The 14,317-nt window shown below is 40.3% G+C and overlaps 1 protein-coding gene and 1 non-coding gene across 2 annotated transcripts in view; both read left to right on the forward strand.

Moving 5' to 3' along the window:
- The window catches only part of LOC137297202 (pre-mRNA-processing-splicing factor 8), a 42,055-nt gene that overhangs the window by 17,777 nt on the left and 9,961 nt on the right, over nucleotides 1-14,317 (forward strand). The window contains exons 18-33 of the mRNA XM_067829218.1: nucleotides 242-405; nucleotides 1,325-1,451; nucleotides 1,721-1,913; nucleotides 3,257-3,444; nucleotides 4,932-5,096; nucleotides 5,942-6,015; nucleotides 6,239-6,385; nucleotides 7,230-7,440; nucleotides 7,848-7,964; nucleotides 8,499-8,833; nucleotides 9,764-9,856; nucleotides 10,516-10,821; nucleotides 11,536-11,665; nucleotides 12,096-12,242; nucleotides 12,665-12,825; nucleotides 13,737-13,928. Coding sequence (XP_067685319.1) covers nucleotides 242-405; nucleotides 1,325-1,451; nucleotides 1,721-1,913; nucleotides 3,257-3,444; nucleotides 4,932-5,096; nucleotides 5,942-6,015; nucleotides 6,239-6,385; nucleotides 7,230-7,440; nucleotides 7,848-7,964; nucleotides 8,499-8,833; nucleotides 9,764-9,856; nucleotides 10,516-10,821; nucleotides 11,536-11,665; nucleotides 12,096-12,242; nucleotides 12,665-12,825; nucleotides 13,737-13,928 — 2,750 coding nt within the window. The remainder of the gene's footprint in view (nucleotides 1-241; nucleotides 406-1,324; nucleotides 1,452-1,720; nucleotides 1,914-3,256; nucleotides 3,445-4,931; nucleotides 5,097-5,941; nucleotides 6,016-6,238; nucleotides 6,386-7,229; nucleotides 7,441-7,847; nucleotides 7,965-8,498; nucleotides 8,834-9,763; nucleotides 9,857-10,515; nucleotides 10,822-11,535; nucleotides 11,666-12,095; nucleotides 12,243-12,664; nucleotides 12,826-13,736; nucleotides 13,929-14,317) is intronic.
- Nucleotides 4,271-4,337, forward strand: LOC137259014 (small nucleolar RNA SNORD27). The gene has a single exon (XR_010954686.1). It is a non-coding gene; the product is annotated as a small nucleolar RNA SNORD27 (small nucleolar RNA).

Below are 14,317 nucleotides of genomic sequence, written 5' to 3' on the forward strand. Positions count from 1 at the left end.
GCCTCCCTTATGTTAAAACACATGGAATATTTTTCTGTGTCCTTTCTCTATGTTTGTGTGTCAAAGTGTGCAGTATTTTGGTTTCGATCATCATTTGAGGTATTTCCCTTTTACATTGTCATGAGGTAAAAGTAAAGATAGGAAGCTATTTAGAGGCCTAAATTTGGAATGTAATGTTAGAAGACATCTAATTATTCTAGTTTTGGATGTGTTGATGCTAGTGTGTTGTGTCATGTTGTAGGATGGCCCATACATCACTGCTGAGGAGGCTGTGGCCATCTACACCACCATGGTCCACTGGCTGGAATCTCGCCGCTTCTCACCCATCCCCTTCCCTCCTCTGTCATACAAACATGACACCAAGCTCCTCATCCTGGCTCTGGAAAGACTGAAGGAGGCATACAGGTGAGATAGTGATGTAAACATCTTGTGTGAGGATTTGGGCTCAATACTCCCCAAAACTATTACTTATCACAGGTGACCAACCTAACCTAGGTTAACTTGGTGACCAAGCACCTCCATGCTGTAGTGGTTAGAGCATCTGCCCCGTGTGTGGAGGGTCGTGGGTTCAATCCCCAGACACATCATACCAAAAGATGTTGAAATATGGTACTGGTTGCTCCCTGCCTGCTAATTGGTATTAATGGGTACAACAAGGACTGGTTACCTTGCAGTCAGTATAATGTGAGTGGGGGATTCATTCTTAACTGTGACATGATATCTCCATTAGCTAGCATTATTTTACCAGCTTAAATCTGAACTCGTTGAAAAAAACACACATACACGTGCATGCACATCGTCGTATGAGCGAAATATTCTTAAGTACAATGATAAACTCCATTTCACCTCACCTAAGTTGGTCACCTAGTTGAGTTCTGTCTCAGAATATCCTGATGCCATTGACTGTGTACCTAATGTCAAACCTAGGTATGTCTGATTCTGATTTTAGGTTTACAGACAGATGTAATAAAGCTGAAATATCAGTGTCTTTGTCTTTGAAAAAGAAAACAGTACAAGCATCTTGTATTGTTTGCTGATAAATGTGTACATGTAAACTGTTTTTTCTGTGTTATATATCCACCTGTTATTTTTTTTTTTTAAATGCCATTGGACTAGTCTAAAATGACCCCAAAACGTCTGTCAAAAAATTAAGAAAGAATTAAGAGAAGATTTATCCATAAAGACTTGGCCATTAGGCTCGATTGAAAAAAAAAAATGGTTGAATGGGCTTAGGTTTAAATGTTAAGGATTTGCCACTTCAGATGAGCTTCAGCTAAAGATCTTCAGGTTAATTCTGTTGCTAAGTTTACGATCTCTGTTCCAGTGTAAAGAGTCGATTGAATCAATCCCAGAGAGAGGAGTTGGGTTTGATTGAGCAGGCCTATGATAATCCTCATGAAGCTTTGTCCAGAATCAAGCGTCATCTCCTCACACAGAGAGCCTTTAAAGAAGTAAGTACAGATCAGATAACTGGTAAATGGCTGAGTGTACGATGTTTACACCAAATTACATTAAATTCTGAAAGCGAATAAGATCAGAAGTCACGAGAAATGTATGCTGAAGTAGAGCAGTTATCACTGTTGCGCTAGTGCTCTCATTGCACAGATCAGTATCCAAACTCTCAACTGTTCTGTATAGGTCACTGTGGCATCACTTTGGTGTTATTTACTTGAAATTTTGCTGCTGCTGCTGCTGTAGTTTAGACTGTTACTGTTATCAGGTTGGTATTGAGTTCATGGACCTGTACAGTCACCTGATCCCAGTGTACGATGTGGAACCATTAGAGAAAATTACAGACGCCTATCTGGATCAGTACCTGTGGTATGAGGCTGACAAGAGACGACTCTTCCCTACGTGGAGTAAGCCCTCGGACTCTGAACCTCCGCCACTCTTGGTGTACAAGTGGTGCCAGGGTGAGTACCTCTGATTTCTGGAGAAATCCTATATACGTTGTTACGGTTAAGAATTTACCGTGACAGACTATTTACGAAATCCCCTGTGAACCAGCAACACAGAACAAAGACAAGTTGTTTACGTTCAAATTCTGTATTATGTAACGAGAGCAAGGTATACAAAGTCACAAGTAAATATAACAATGCAGATTTCAGGTACAATTCAAGAGAGACAAAATCTAAGTCAATGGGTCACAAAATACAATATAGCAAACTCACCAAAGTCTTGGTGTGAGAGGGAACAGCTATGGCAAAATGTAAACACAGCGATGGGTGTGACAGCAGATAATGTAGGTTCAGGCGTTGACAGGATTTCAAGCGTGTTGGCAGTATATCCAGGAAATATGAATGAATGTCAGTGTGAGTGTCACCCTCAACACGGCAACCAGCCTTTTTATATGTTTACAAAGTCATTTCCCAAAAGTTCGGGCTCAAACGAACATCGTCAACACTGTAGAATGGTCTTGAAACAGTATCCCAGAACTGAACATCGAAAACTAGGAGCAGATAAATTCCGGAATGCCAGAATGCTAAAAGTGTTGACCAGATATTAAAACGAAATGTGACCCATAATAGTTACTATTCAAAACACCAAACATTGTGACCCAATAATAATTAATACTGAATTAATAACAAAATATACAGAAAATACACACTCGGAACAACGTACCATGAAAATTGCTATCCATGACAGTTTTTCTGGTGCTAATCGGCCTGTATCTCTAATTTATTTCTTCCACAGCTGTAGACATATATGAAATAGGTATCGATTTCTGAGTGAAAACATCTCACGCTGAAGGGGAGGGGGCAGTGTGATTGGCTAGTAGTTAAAGCATTGGTTTCTGACGCCAAAGACCCAGGTTCAGTTCCCCACATGCACATAATGTTTGAAGCCCATTTCTAGTGTCCCCCTTCAGGATATTGCTGGAATATTGCTAAAAGTGGTATAAGACTAAACTCACTCACTCACTGTGCAATAAGTCTAGTCATCAAGAGCTAAAAGGTACAGTTTATAGTTAGAATGAAGGTATCGATAAACTCTTTGGTTGGAAGGGTTTGCACATCACATTGAAAATCTGGACTTGATTCCCCCACATACATACACTATGTGACATCCATTTCTGTTCTCCAATGCTGTGATATTGCTAAAAGCAGTATTAATTCAACTTACTTGCTCAATTTCAACCAGCAGGCCAATCGTGCATTATTTGAGAAATAAGTCAAATATGCTGGGACTGCCAGTTAGGCAAACGTGGGCCACCGTTGAGGTGATGAGGTTACGTATATGGTGTCTGTTGTTACAGGTATTAACAACCTCCAGGATGTGTGGGACACAAGTGAGGGAGAGTGTAACGTCATGCTGGAGTCCCACTTTGAGAAGATGTACGAGAAAATTGACTTGACGCTACTCAACAGGCTGCTCCGTCTCATCGTGGACCACAACATAGCTGATTACATGACAGCCAAGAACAATGTTGTCATCAACTATAAGGTAGGAATCCTGACTTGACCATGTCTCATTGGTCTTCAGCAACCCGTGCTGTCCACAAAAGGTGACTATTCTTGTCATGAGAAGTAACAAACAAGATCGGTTGGTTAGACTCACTGACTTGGTTGACACGTCATCGGTTACCAATTGCACAGATCTCTGGATTGTCTGGTCCAGACTCGATTCTTTACAGACAGCTGCCATATAGCTGGAATACTGCTGAGTGCGGCATAAAACTAATCTCACTCATTTACTTACTGTTACCTTAAAGGGGCAGTGGAGCAGAATGTTTGAGATGTTCACTCGTCATGTCGAAGGCCCTGGTTTGATTCCCCTCATGGGTACAATGTCTGAAGCCAAAAAGCTGTGTAAAAGCATACCCACACTCTTGCTGTTGTCATAGATGTTCAGTGATAGTTTCTGATTTTCTGTGTTATGGGTTGTTCCAGACAGTAGTATATAGATCATAGTAATTGGTAACCAATAAATACTGGGAAACTTCAAGCAAAAATGCTAAAAATCTGAAAGAAATGATTGTTTCCCACCCCTGGTGAGTGGTGGCATTGATAACTAACCAAATAGCGTCCAGAACATAACAGTCATTTAAAACATTACATATTAACTGTGAGAATCAATACTTTATTCACTAAAGTTGGTGTACCATATTGATGGCACAATTTTCATCATTGTGGGTTAATATCATTAATCATTGTAGGGTCATATCGGTAATCATTATGGGTTAGAAAAAGAAGATTGCAACCTAGGTTTGTCCTAGATGCAGTGATTGGTTCGTGTGGTGTAGTCACATTGTTCCTCGATGAGGAGTACATCTCCATGATGACAAACATGACAAGCATATATCTGATTGTTTGTGAAGTCACCTTGAGTCTGAGAGATAATTTTTCAGTGCAGAGTTGCTTCCCCTGGGTATGCCAGCTACCTATGAACTTCGCTTGAATACATCATGTTTCATGCTTTTATCACCGAAGTGGTAGAAAGCTAAAATGTGCATATTTGTGGGCTCTGCTTTCACAGTAAGCTAACATGCAGTGAAATACTGTTAAGGGTTACATTAAACCAAACTCACTCTCTCTTGCCCATACACTTTGTTCAATAGAACATCAGTAGTTCTGGGGGCGGTGGGGTAGCTGAGTAGTTAATGCATTCGCTCATCACGCCGAAGACCCGGAGTTCAATTCCCCACATGGATGCAATGTGTGAAGCCCATTTTCTGATGTCCCCACCCACCTCTGTGATATTGCTGGAATATTGCTAAAAACGGCGTAAAACTAAATTCAATCACTCATTCACTCTCACTCACCCACTCACTCACTCACTCATTCACTCATTTGTAGTTCTCTCAAAAACATAGGAACATTTGTTGATTTTGTGCTGAAACCTTTTCTGAACAGGCCACTTCATATTTTTCATTGCAAGTTATGTACACAGTGAAAATTGCTAGCAGTAACCATGGTCCTCTTTCCTTGCAGGATATGAATCACACCAACTCATACGGTATCATCCGAGGTCTGCAGTTTGCATCATTCATCGTACAGTTCTACGGGCTGATCCTAGACCTGCTTGTCCTCGGCCTACACAGAGCCAGTGAGATGTCCGGCCCTCCAACGATGCCAAATGACTTCCTCACATTCCAGGTATGAGAAACTCGTAGATAACAGATGAAATGTCACATGTGTACTGGTAGCAACTGAAGATAACAGTACACCAGAGAATAATAATGCATGTGTATAAGTTTGCTCTTCCTTGCTGATGCTTTTCAGGGTTTTGTGAATTTCAGTGACTATTCTGTGCCCATGCACTTGAAACTCGAACCCTCAACTTGTAATTAAATGTGTAAAGCAGGGTTAGTGTTACTTTTGAGGCACACAAAATTCACTCACTTGGGGTAGTGATAATCAAGTTGTCTTGTTCAGCAATTTGAACTTAAACAAGATAGGTTTGAATCCCAGTTTGACATTCCTTTGTTAACTGCTTGGAGGTTTGACTTGACAAATAAGTGTACCATCATCTCTGGATAATGTTCAACATTGATGTACCATGCCATGATATAACTGCTGTATGAAAGAAAGCTGCCTATAATCCATATGAAGATCTGCGTTAGAATTGATCTTCTGTAACACACTCTTGTCATAAGAGATGACTAATGGCATTGAGTGATCTGGCTAGCCATTCTCGAAACATTCGTAGCCCTACAACTTCTTAAGCAACTTCTTACGCCCATTCTTAACACATTGACTACGATCAAAGTTAAGAATTCTTAGGGCTACAAACGTTTCGAGAATAAGGGCCCAGGTTTGCTTACTTGGTGATGCGTCATCATAGACTAAAGCGTAGATTGATGTTCTTGCTGTCTGTGGCTGGATTGCCTGGTCCAGACTTGATTATTTCCAGACCATTACCATATAGGTGGAATATTGCAGTGTGGTGTGTAATTAAACTCACTCACTCACTCAGTTTCACTTGTCTCTTTCTAATGTAGGATGTGGCAACAGAGACAGCACATCCTATACGGCTTTTCTCCAGATACATCGATCGAATACACATCTACTTCAGGTATGTATTATAATGGATATTGTCTAGTAACTGTCGTAATTGTTTGTACATAATAAGTGAGAGGTTTTCTTGATAGGGCCTGTTCTTTCCTTTTCAAAGTTATTTTTTGAAAATACCATATCATATTTTTCTGATTGCAACTTCTAATGCATCTCCAGGAACTTTGTATTTTCATGTACTTTCTACCATACCAGACAGTTTCATTTCTATGTTTTCTTTAAAGATTTACTGCAGAGGAAGCACGTGACCTGATCCAACGTTACCTGACTGAACATCCTGATCCCAACAATGAGAACATAGTGGGTTACAACAACAAGAAGTGCTGGCCACGAGACTCCAGGATGAGGCTCATGAAGCATGATGTTAATCTGTAAGTGTAAACAATCATTTTCTACCTAACTGTTCCTCAGAAAGACAAGGTAGCACCCTGTGCATGTTGGAGATGGGTATTTTTCACATCAGTCATTGTGAACATTGACATAATGGATTAAACTTGTTGCATAAATAGTTTCGGCAGCTGATTTTGACAGAGATTTTCATTGGTTGCAGACTAAAAGATGTAAGCATGTTACAGAACTGTAATTACACACAGCTGTATTTGGAAAAGAAATTTCCAGATAAGCCTTGAACTTCTATCTCGCATAATTAAGAATGAGGCCCAGTATTTGTGGCATCATAATTCACTGTGCCATGTTGTGTCAGGATTAAAAGATAATAGATTCTAAAGTATAATTCAAGATTTTCCCATATTGTCCATGAGTTCTACCAAAGTAATGATATGCTTGTGAGCTGTGTGTTTTACAACATTTCCTCAAGAATTGAGAAATGTCATCAGTTCCTAATTGCGTAGTCTAATGCTCACTTGATTGTATAGTCCTGACTGGAATGTTACAGAACGTCACCATATACTAGCAAATAATGATAAGTTGAGCACTGACCTGACGCTTGATCCATATTGGTGTATATGAATGCCGCCCACTAGCGCTTGCCATTGTGAGCAAAGGGGCATTAAGTTGTCTGCGATCAAGTTTGATCATGTGAGAGTCTTATGAGCAAAGCGTGTGCGGAATTAATTCTTCATCATGCAGTGAACCTGCTCTAGCCTTTCACTCTCTCACTCACTCACTCACTCACTCACTCACTCACTCACTCACTCACTCATCCAAACCTGGCTGGTGTCTTACTGCATTGTTTTCATTGTAAATCTCTTCAAGGGGTCGTGCTGTATTCTGGGACATCAAGAACCGTCTGCCAAGATCTGTGACCACGATACAGTGGGAGAACAGCTTTGTGTCTGTGTACAGCAAGGACAACCCCAACCTCTTGTTCAACATGTGCGGCTTTGAGTGCCGCATCCTGCCCAAGTGCCGTACCACTCACGAGGAGTTCACACATAAGGACGGAGTGTGGAATCTGCAGAATGAGGTGGGTTGGAGATTACCCCGTCTTTAATTTTCCAAAATTTACTGTTCTGTTCTATTATGCTCTGAACCTATCACTCGTTCACTACCATAGAATTGTTCAGAAGGGACATTGGCATTTCTTTATCTTGTCCCTTATATTCACAGAATTATCGTATGAAAGTTTTCCTAAATTTGTGGGTATTGTTTATTGGGAGATTTAATCAACAAGAACATAGGCCATAATTAGAAGATTGGAATCCTTCATTTTTCTGAAATGTTGCCAGTCAGACATCATTGACAGGTAAAATTTAATTTTGAAATACAATGTAAAGGTTTTGTGATGAGGTAGTTTCTGCCCCTGTTTGTTTGGTCTTATCAGTCAGTTTATTGAGGATGTTATATTGGTGATGGCATAATTATTTATTGCAGGTTACCAAAGAGCGTACAGCCCAGTGTTTCCTGCGGGTTGATGAAGAATCCATGCAGAGATTCCACAACAGAGTTAGACAGATCCTCATGGCATCAGGATCCACGACATTTACCAAGGTGAGAAAAGAGACAAAGAGAAGTCTGGCCAGCATGAATGAGAACTGCACATTCTTACCTTTTTCAAACCCTGAACATGCTTTATCATGCTTGATAGAGTTTATCTCTGTGATGACAAAATGACAAGCATATATCTGATTGTTTGTGAGGTCACCTGGAGTCTGAGAGATATTTTCTTACACATGCATGTTTCCAGTATGTCTCACTGCATATTAGATTGGCAGACGGACTCATCACCAGAAAAGTACACGTTGTTTATTCCATTCATGACAATTCTATGTCTGGTCTGTATTCTGTGGGGTTTAATGTTGTAAATAAACTGAGCTTGATGAATGAATTCTGTCTAGTTGCTAGTGTATTTGATCCTTCTGTGGAATTCCAGGGTCTGTAAACACTACCACCGTGAAGATGGATAACTGTGCACTGAATAACAATATTCACCCAGTATGTTATTCACCCAGTATGTCGTCATATCATGATCATATAATTTCTCTCACAGCCTTCATTTAGAATCTTTATGACCTCATTTTCCAGATTGTCAACAAATGGAACACAGCTCTCATTGGTCTGATGACCTATTTCCGTGAAGCTGTTGTGAACACACAGGAACTCCTAGATCTGCTAGTCAAATGTGAAAACAAGATCCAGACACGTATCAAGATCGGTCTGAACTCCAAAATGCCCAGTCGTTTCCCTCCAGTGGTGTTCTACACCCCTAAGGAACTTGGAGGCCTGGGGATGTTGTCCATGGGCCACGTGTTGATCCCCCAGTCTGATCTGAGATGGTCCAAACAGACTGATGTGGGGATCACTCACTTCCGCTCGGGTATGAGTCACGATGAAGATCAGCTCATTCCAAACTTGTACAGGTATGTGCTCTGGTGGAAGTAGGGACTTACAGGATGTGAATTCCTGCATCCTTTTCGCATAAGAATTGACCATGGACACAGTGAAATTTAAAAGGTTGCAGAAGTCCAAATGCTTCCAGTCAAAGCCTAAACTTTGATGTTATGAGTAATGTTGTTTGGCAAAGCTCATTCAGTTCATTCCAAGTTTAATTTTCTTAATGTGTTAAGAAACATCCACAGATTGCCCTTTGACTGATGGAGTTAGTACAGTGAGATCCAACTTGATCTAACTGATTGCACAGCCAAAATAGTGATACTGTGTAGCATATACTCAAGCATACAAACAGGCCTAAAATTCCAGAGAGTTCTAAAGATTCCGTGAACTTGAGAGCAGTAATCTATGGTACTGTTTAGTTGAACAGTGATTGGTACCCTGATCCCAGTTGATCACACACGGATTAAAAGAGCGAAGTAGGTTTACCACAATCTCACTAGATCAGTATCTGTATTGTTAATAAGGCACAAATTTTTCAACATATCCTATCTCATGAAGTACTTTCCCTCTTATATATTCGACTGTCGAGTTGAGAGAAACTGTGAACAAGTGTTTCTGGCCTCACTTGAACCTTTCACCCAAACACTCCCCACTGCTCCAGTTCCTGGAGAGCCTGGCAGCCTCTTGAGAAGCATGCAGCCTGCTGCCTGATTGGTCATGTGACTCATCTGTCAAGTCATTCTCTTCTTGGAGCAATTGTTGTAATTTGTGAAGTGTACACTCCATGAGATAGGATGAGGATGATAAATATACAATTCATAGTTACAATTTTCAATTTAAATGACAGTATGTGACTGAGGTTGAAACCGAGCAGCTCTAAAACTGTGGATGTGTTTTATATCAGTTAATGCAGCTTGATTGTATTATTTGGTGACTTTTGTGTTGTTTATCTACAGATACATCATGCCTTGGGAGAGTGAGTTCATTGATTCCCAGCGAGTGTGGGCAGAGTATGCGCTCAAGAGACAGGAGGCAAATGCTCAGAACAGGTGGGTCCATTGTTGATCATCTCATTTTCAGTATCCAGTGCAGATGCACTCTTATGCTTGTCCTAATAAAATAACTGCTTCCTGTATAATAACACGAAAACACAACAAATTGTGAATGTGTCATCTGTGGGCTAGTAGACTTGAATAGGTTTTTCACTCAGTTTATCTCCCCACTAAGTGCAAATAATAGGTTAAATACCAAGCTTTGTGTGATTTAATCCTTGTACTGACAGTACTATCACAATGAGTTTAAACACAATGGGTTTCATCACAATTGTTTTTATCAAAATGAATTTCATCATAATGGCCACTTCAGTTACCTGTTATACATCTTCTTTCTTCCTGTAAATGTTACAGTCAGATGCATGTCTGAAATACTTTTGATAGCAAATCTACTCACTGATTTAATGGATAGGTAATAGGGCGGTGGGGTAGCCATGTGGTTTAAGTGTCTGCTCATCACACAGAAGACACATGTTCAGTTCCCCACATGGGTACAATGTCTGAAGCCCATTTCTGGTGTCCCTCGCTGTTATATTGTTATATTGTTTGAGAATTCCTAAAAGTGTAAGATCAAACTCACTCAGTCACTAACTCATAGATAAAAATGCTGTGTTTCCTCTTACCTGATCTGATGGGGATGTGTAATATCATTTCAGACGTCTGACATTAGAGGATTTGGAGGACTCCTGGGACCGTGGCATCCCTCGTATAAACACACTGTTCCAAAAAGATCGTCACACCCTTGCTTACGATAAGGGCTGGCGTGTAAGAACAGACTTCAAGCAATACCAGGTCCTGAAACAGAACCCCTTCTGGTGGACCCATCAACGCCACGACGGCAAGCTGTGGAACCTGAACAACTACCGCACAGACATGATCCAGGCACTGGGAGGAGTAGAGGGCATCCTAGAACACACACTCTTCAAGGGGACCTACTTCCCAACCTGGGAGGGTCTCTTCTGGTAAGTCTGTCTCGATGGATCAAACCCTAAGTCCCTGATTTTGATCATTTTTTTAGCAGATTGTCTGGATTGAGATTCTAAAGCGTGGAGATTGGTTGATTGCTTATGCTTGTACACTGACATAGAATGCTGATTAAATCAATCTGTGGTTTGTCCAGACTCAATTATTTACTTGCTGCTGTCATATTTATGTACATTGAGTCCCTGGAGGTCTCACCTTTTGGTCAGTTTTATTTATTTTACATTATAAAAGTTATGAATGAATTATTCCGTAATGAATATGTCATGGTAAATTTTATGCCAACAGGCTAAATCATCACAAAAACACAAAATTGACTCACTTATTTGCATGAAGCTTTGATCTTTTGCTGACTGTGTGAAGTGAAACATGACACAGTCTGCTAATCCAGATTAATAACCAGTCAGCAGGATATTGGTGATGATTGGTAGGCCTATCTGACACGGAGTGAATTGTAATTGACAAATCAAAATGACTACACTGTATTGGAAGGGATTTTAAAACAGAATAGTATCCTCGTTGGATGGCACTAAATCCAGGCTTTCAGTTATTCAGGCGGTTTTCGCATAAACGAATGTGCCTGGGAATGTGGGATCTCACTGTTATCCTGGGAGCGAGGGCTGAGGATGACAGATTGGTGACATTTCTTCTAAAGATGAACATGGCATGTCATTGCTATGTGTTGTAACTTCCAGGGAGAAGGCTAGTGGCTTTGAGGAGTCCATGAAGTATAAGAAGCTGACCAATGCCCAGAGATCAGGTCTGAACCAAATCCCCAACCGTAGGTTCACGCTATGGTGGTCGCCAACTATCAACAGAGCTAATGTGAGTATCTATGGAGGCCATACTGACTCGATGCTTACATTTTCATGAAATTTTTATTAAGTCAAGTAGCAGTTATTTCTCCTTTAGTTCGATGATAACTTATAGAGTGGTACTGATATTTTGCAGAATTATTCCTGACTTAGAACTGCTTGTCATAAGAGGCAACTAACGGCGTTGGGTGGTCAGGCTCACTCACTTGGTTGACACATTATCATATCCCAATTGCGCAGATCATTGGATTGCTTGTCCAGACTTGATAATGTACAGACAGCTGCCATATAGCAGAAATATTGCTGAGTACGGCATTAGTCAGTCAGTACAAAATGATCCAGTTTTCAAACTCAAACAATTGCCAATCTGAATTGATTCCGGAAGCTGATCTGATAAGGTAATAACTTTTAATATCATCTCATCTCCATATGTGTTCCAGGTGTATGTAGGTTTCCAGGTGCAACTGGATCTGACAGGGATCTTCATGCACGGCAAGATCCCAACTCTGAAGATCTCCCTCATCCAGATCTTCCGGGCTCACTTGTGGCAGAAAATACACGAAAGTGTAGTCATGGATCTTTGTCAGGTCAGTTTGGTCATTTCTTAAGCAAATATCTGTGATCCAGCTGTTCAATAAACACACAACTGATAAAAATAACAATATAATGTTGGATGTGTGTGGCAATGCAGTCAGCAATGCAGAGTTTCCTCTCTTTGTTGTATTTTTGTAACAGTGGTTCTGTTTGACTCCAAGTTTCGCATTGATCAAAATCCTTGGTTTTATTTCAGCAGAGTGTCTAAGCAGATTTGTTTCACAATAACTGATATTATAACAATGTGGTAAACTGTGTTCCAAGATGTGCTTTTTAGTGTTGTTAACAGTACATTTAGTAAATTTTTGCACAGTGAACTGTTACCTCTCTCGTATTAGATGCAATGGTTGTATTGTGAAAAAATGCCACTGTTTGAGTTTGGTTTTTGCTTGGACTGATTAGTGTCTGTGTGCAGGTGTTTGACCAAGAGTTGGATGCCCTGGAGATTGAGACAGTCCAGAAGGAGACGATCCATCCCAGGAAGTCCTACAAGATGAACAGCTCCTGCGCTGATATCCTGCTGTTTGCTGCGTACAAGTGGAACGTCTCCAAACCATCTCTTCTGGCAGACTCCAAGTAAGTCATAGTATCATTCAGTGAATATCTTGCCAACACATCATTTCTATTTACCATCCTGCTTCAAGTACCGTTGGTGTACTCACTGTTGGCAACAAAACAGAAAGTACATGTAAACCTCATGCCAGACATGGGAACCTTTACAGCAGTACTTCAGGGTATGTATTTTGAAATGATAAAGGCTGAATTACCCAGTTTAGTGTTTTGTAATTTGTCTTCAAATAACATTGGAATCAATGTTGAAAGGTCGCCTATACAGTATAAAGAAGGACTATAACCATTAAAATTGTCATCATCATTCTTCATCTTCTTAACTTCTAGAATGCCAGTCAAAGCAGTTAAAATGGTATTGCTGATTGTATTTGGTTGTTACATAGATGCATAGATGTTCTAGTAAGAACTGAGAGAAAAGAGCATGGATGGATACTTTGTGCGACCTGCCTGATTCTGTCATATCTATGTGTTGTATCAACCAGTGAACTGTTTGAGAGGCATTCTGTATTCTGAAATAGGAATGGTAAGTCTTTATGGATGAGACCTGTAAAGATCTGGGATAGAATAAGTCTTCAACAACCCATACATGCCACAAAACATGATTATGCTTGTCACAAGATGCAGCTAACTTGACTGACGGGTGGTCAGGCACGCTGACTTGGTTGGCACATGTCATCAGTTCCCAGTTGGATCTTAAAACAAAATTCACACACTCACTTTATGGATGATGAACATGCTTGAAAATGGTATGTTAAACTATTCCAAAACATTGCAGTTATACAATGAAGAAGTTGATCATCCATAAAGACTTGTCATTCCAACCACTACATGATTGATACCTTTTGTATGCCATAATGGTATTATGTGGGATATTAATAGATGAGGGAAAACATTAACTGACATGCTTGTTACAACAGGGATGTAATGGATGGAGCCACAACCCAGAAGTATTGGATTGACGTACAGCTGAGATGGGGAGATTACGACTCTCATGACATTGAGAGATACGCTCGAGCCAAGTTCCTGGACTACACCACAGACAACATGAGTATCTACCCATCACCCACCGGGCTCCTCATTGCTGTCGACCTGGCCTACAATCTACACAGGTAGGACATCTGGTCATTTCAGAAGTTGATAATCACAACACAGTCAGTGTTGCGTACTAAAATATTGTTGTTAGTCTTGGTGAATTGGGTCATTGTATATACTTACTAAATTGCATTTCATAATATCCACTCTGTATCAACTACTAGGGAAGAAATTAGGTCACAGTTACCTTTGCTTGTTGTATCATGCAACAAAATGGATGAGATTGTCAAGCTCCATGACATGGTTAATAACATCACAGCAGGCATGATTACATATTTGTGATGTCTATCTCTGTATTTTGTGATCCATGAAGATCAGGGATAGAATTGATCTTCAGTAACCCATTCATGTTGTAAGAGGCGACTAATGGGATCGGAAGGTCAGACTCGCTGACTTCGTTGACGCA

The sequence above is a fragment of the Haliotis asinina genome, chromosome 1, assembly GCF_037392515.1.
Source record: "Haliotis asinina isolate JCU_RB_2024 chromosome 1, JCU_Hal_asi_v2, whole genome shotgun sequence".
Classification (NCBI taxonomy): domain Eukaryota; kingdom Metazoa; phylum Mollusca; class Gastropoda; order Lepetellida; family Haliotidae; genus Haliotis; species Haliotis asinina.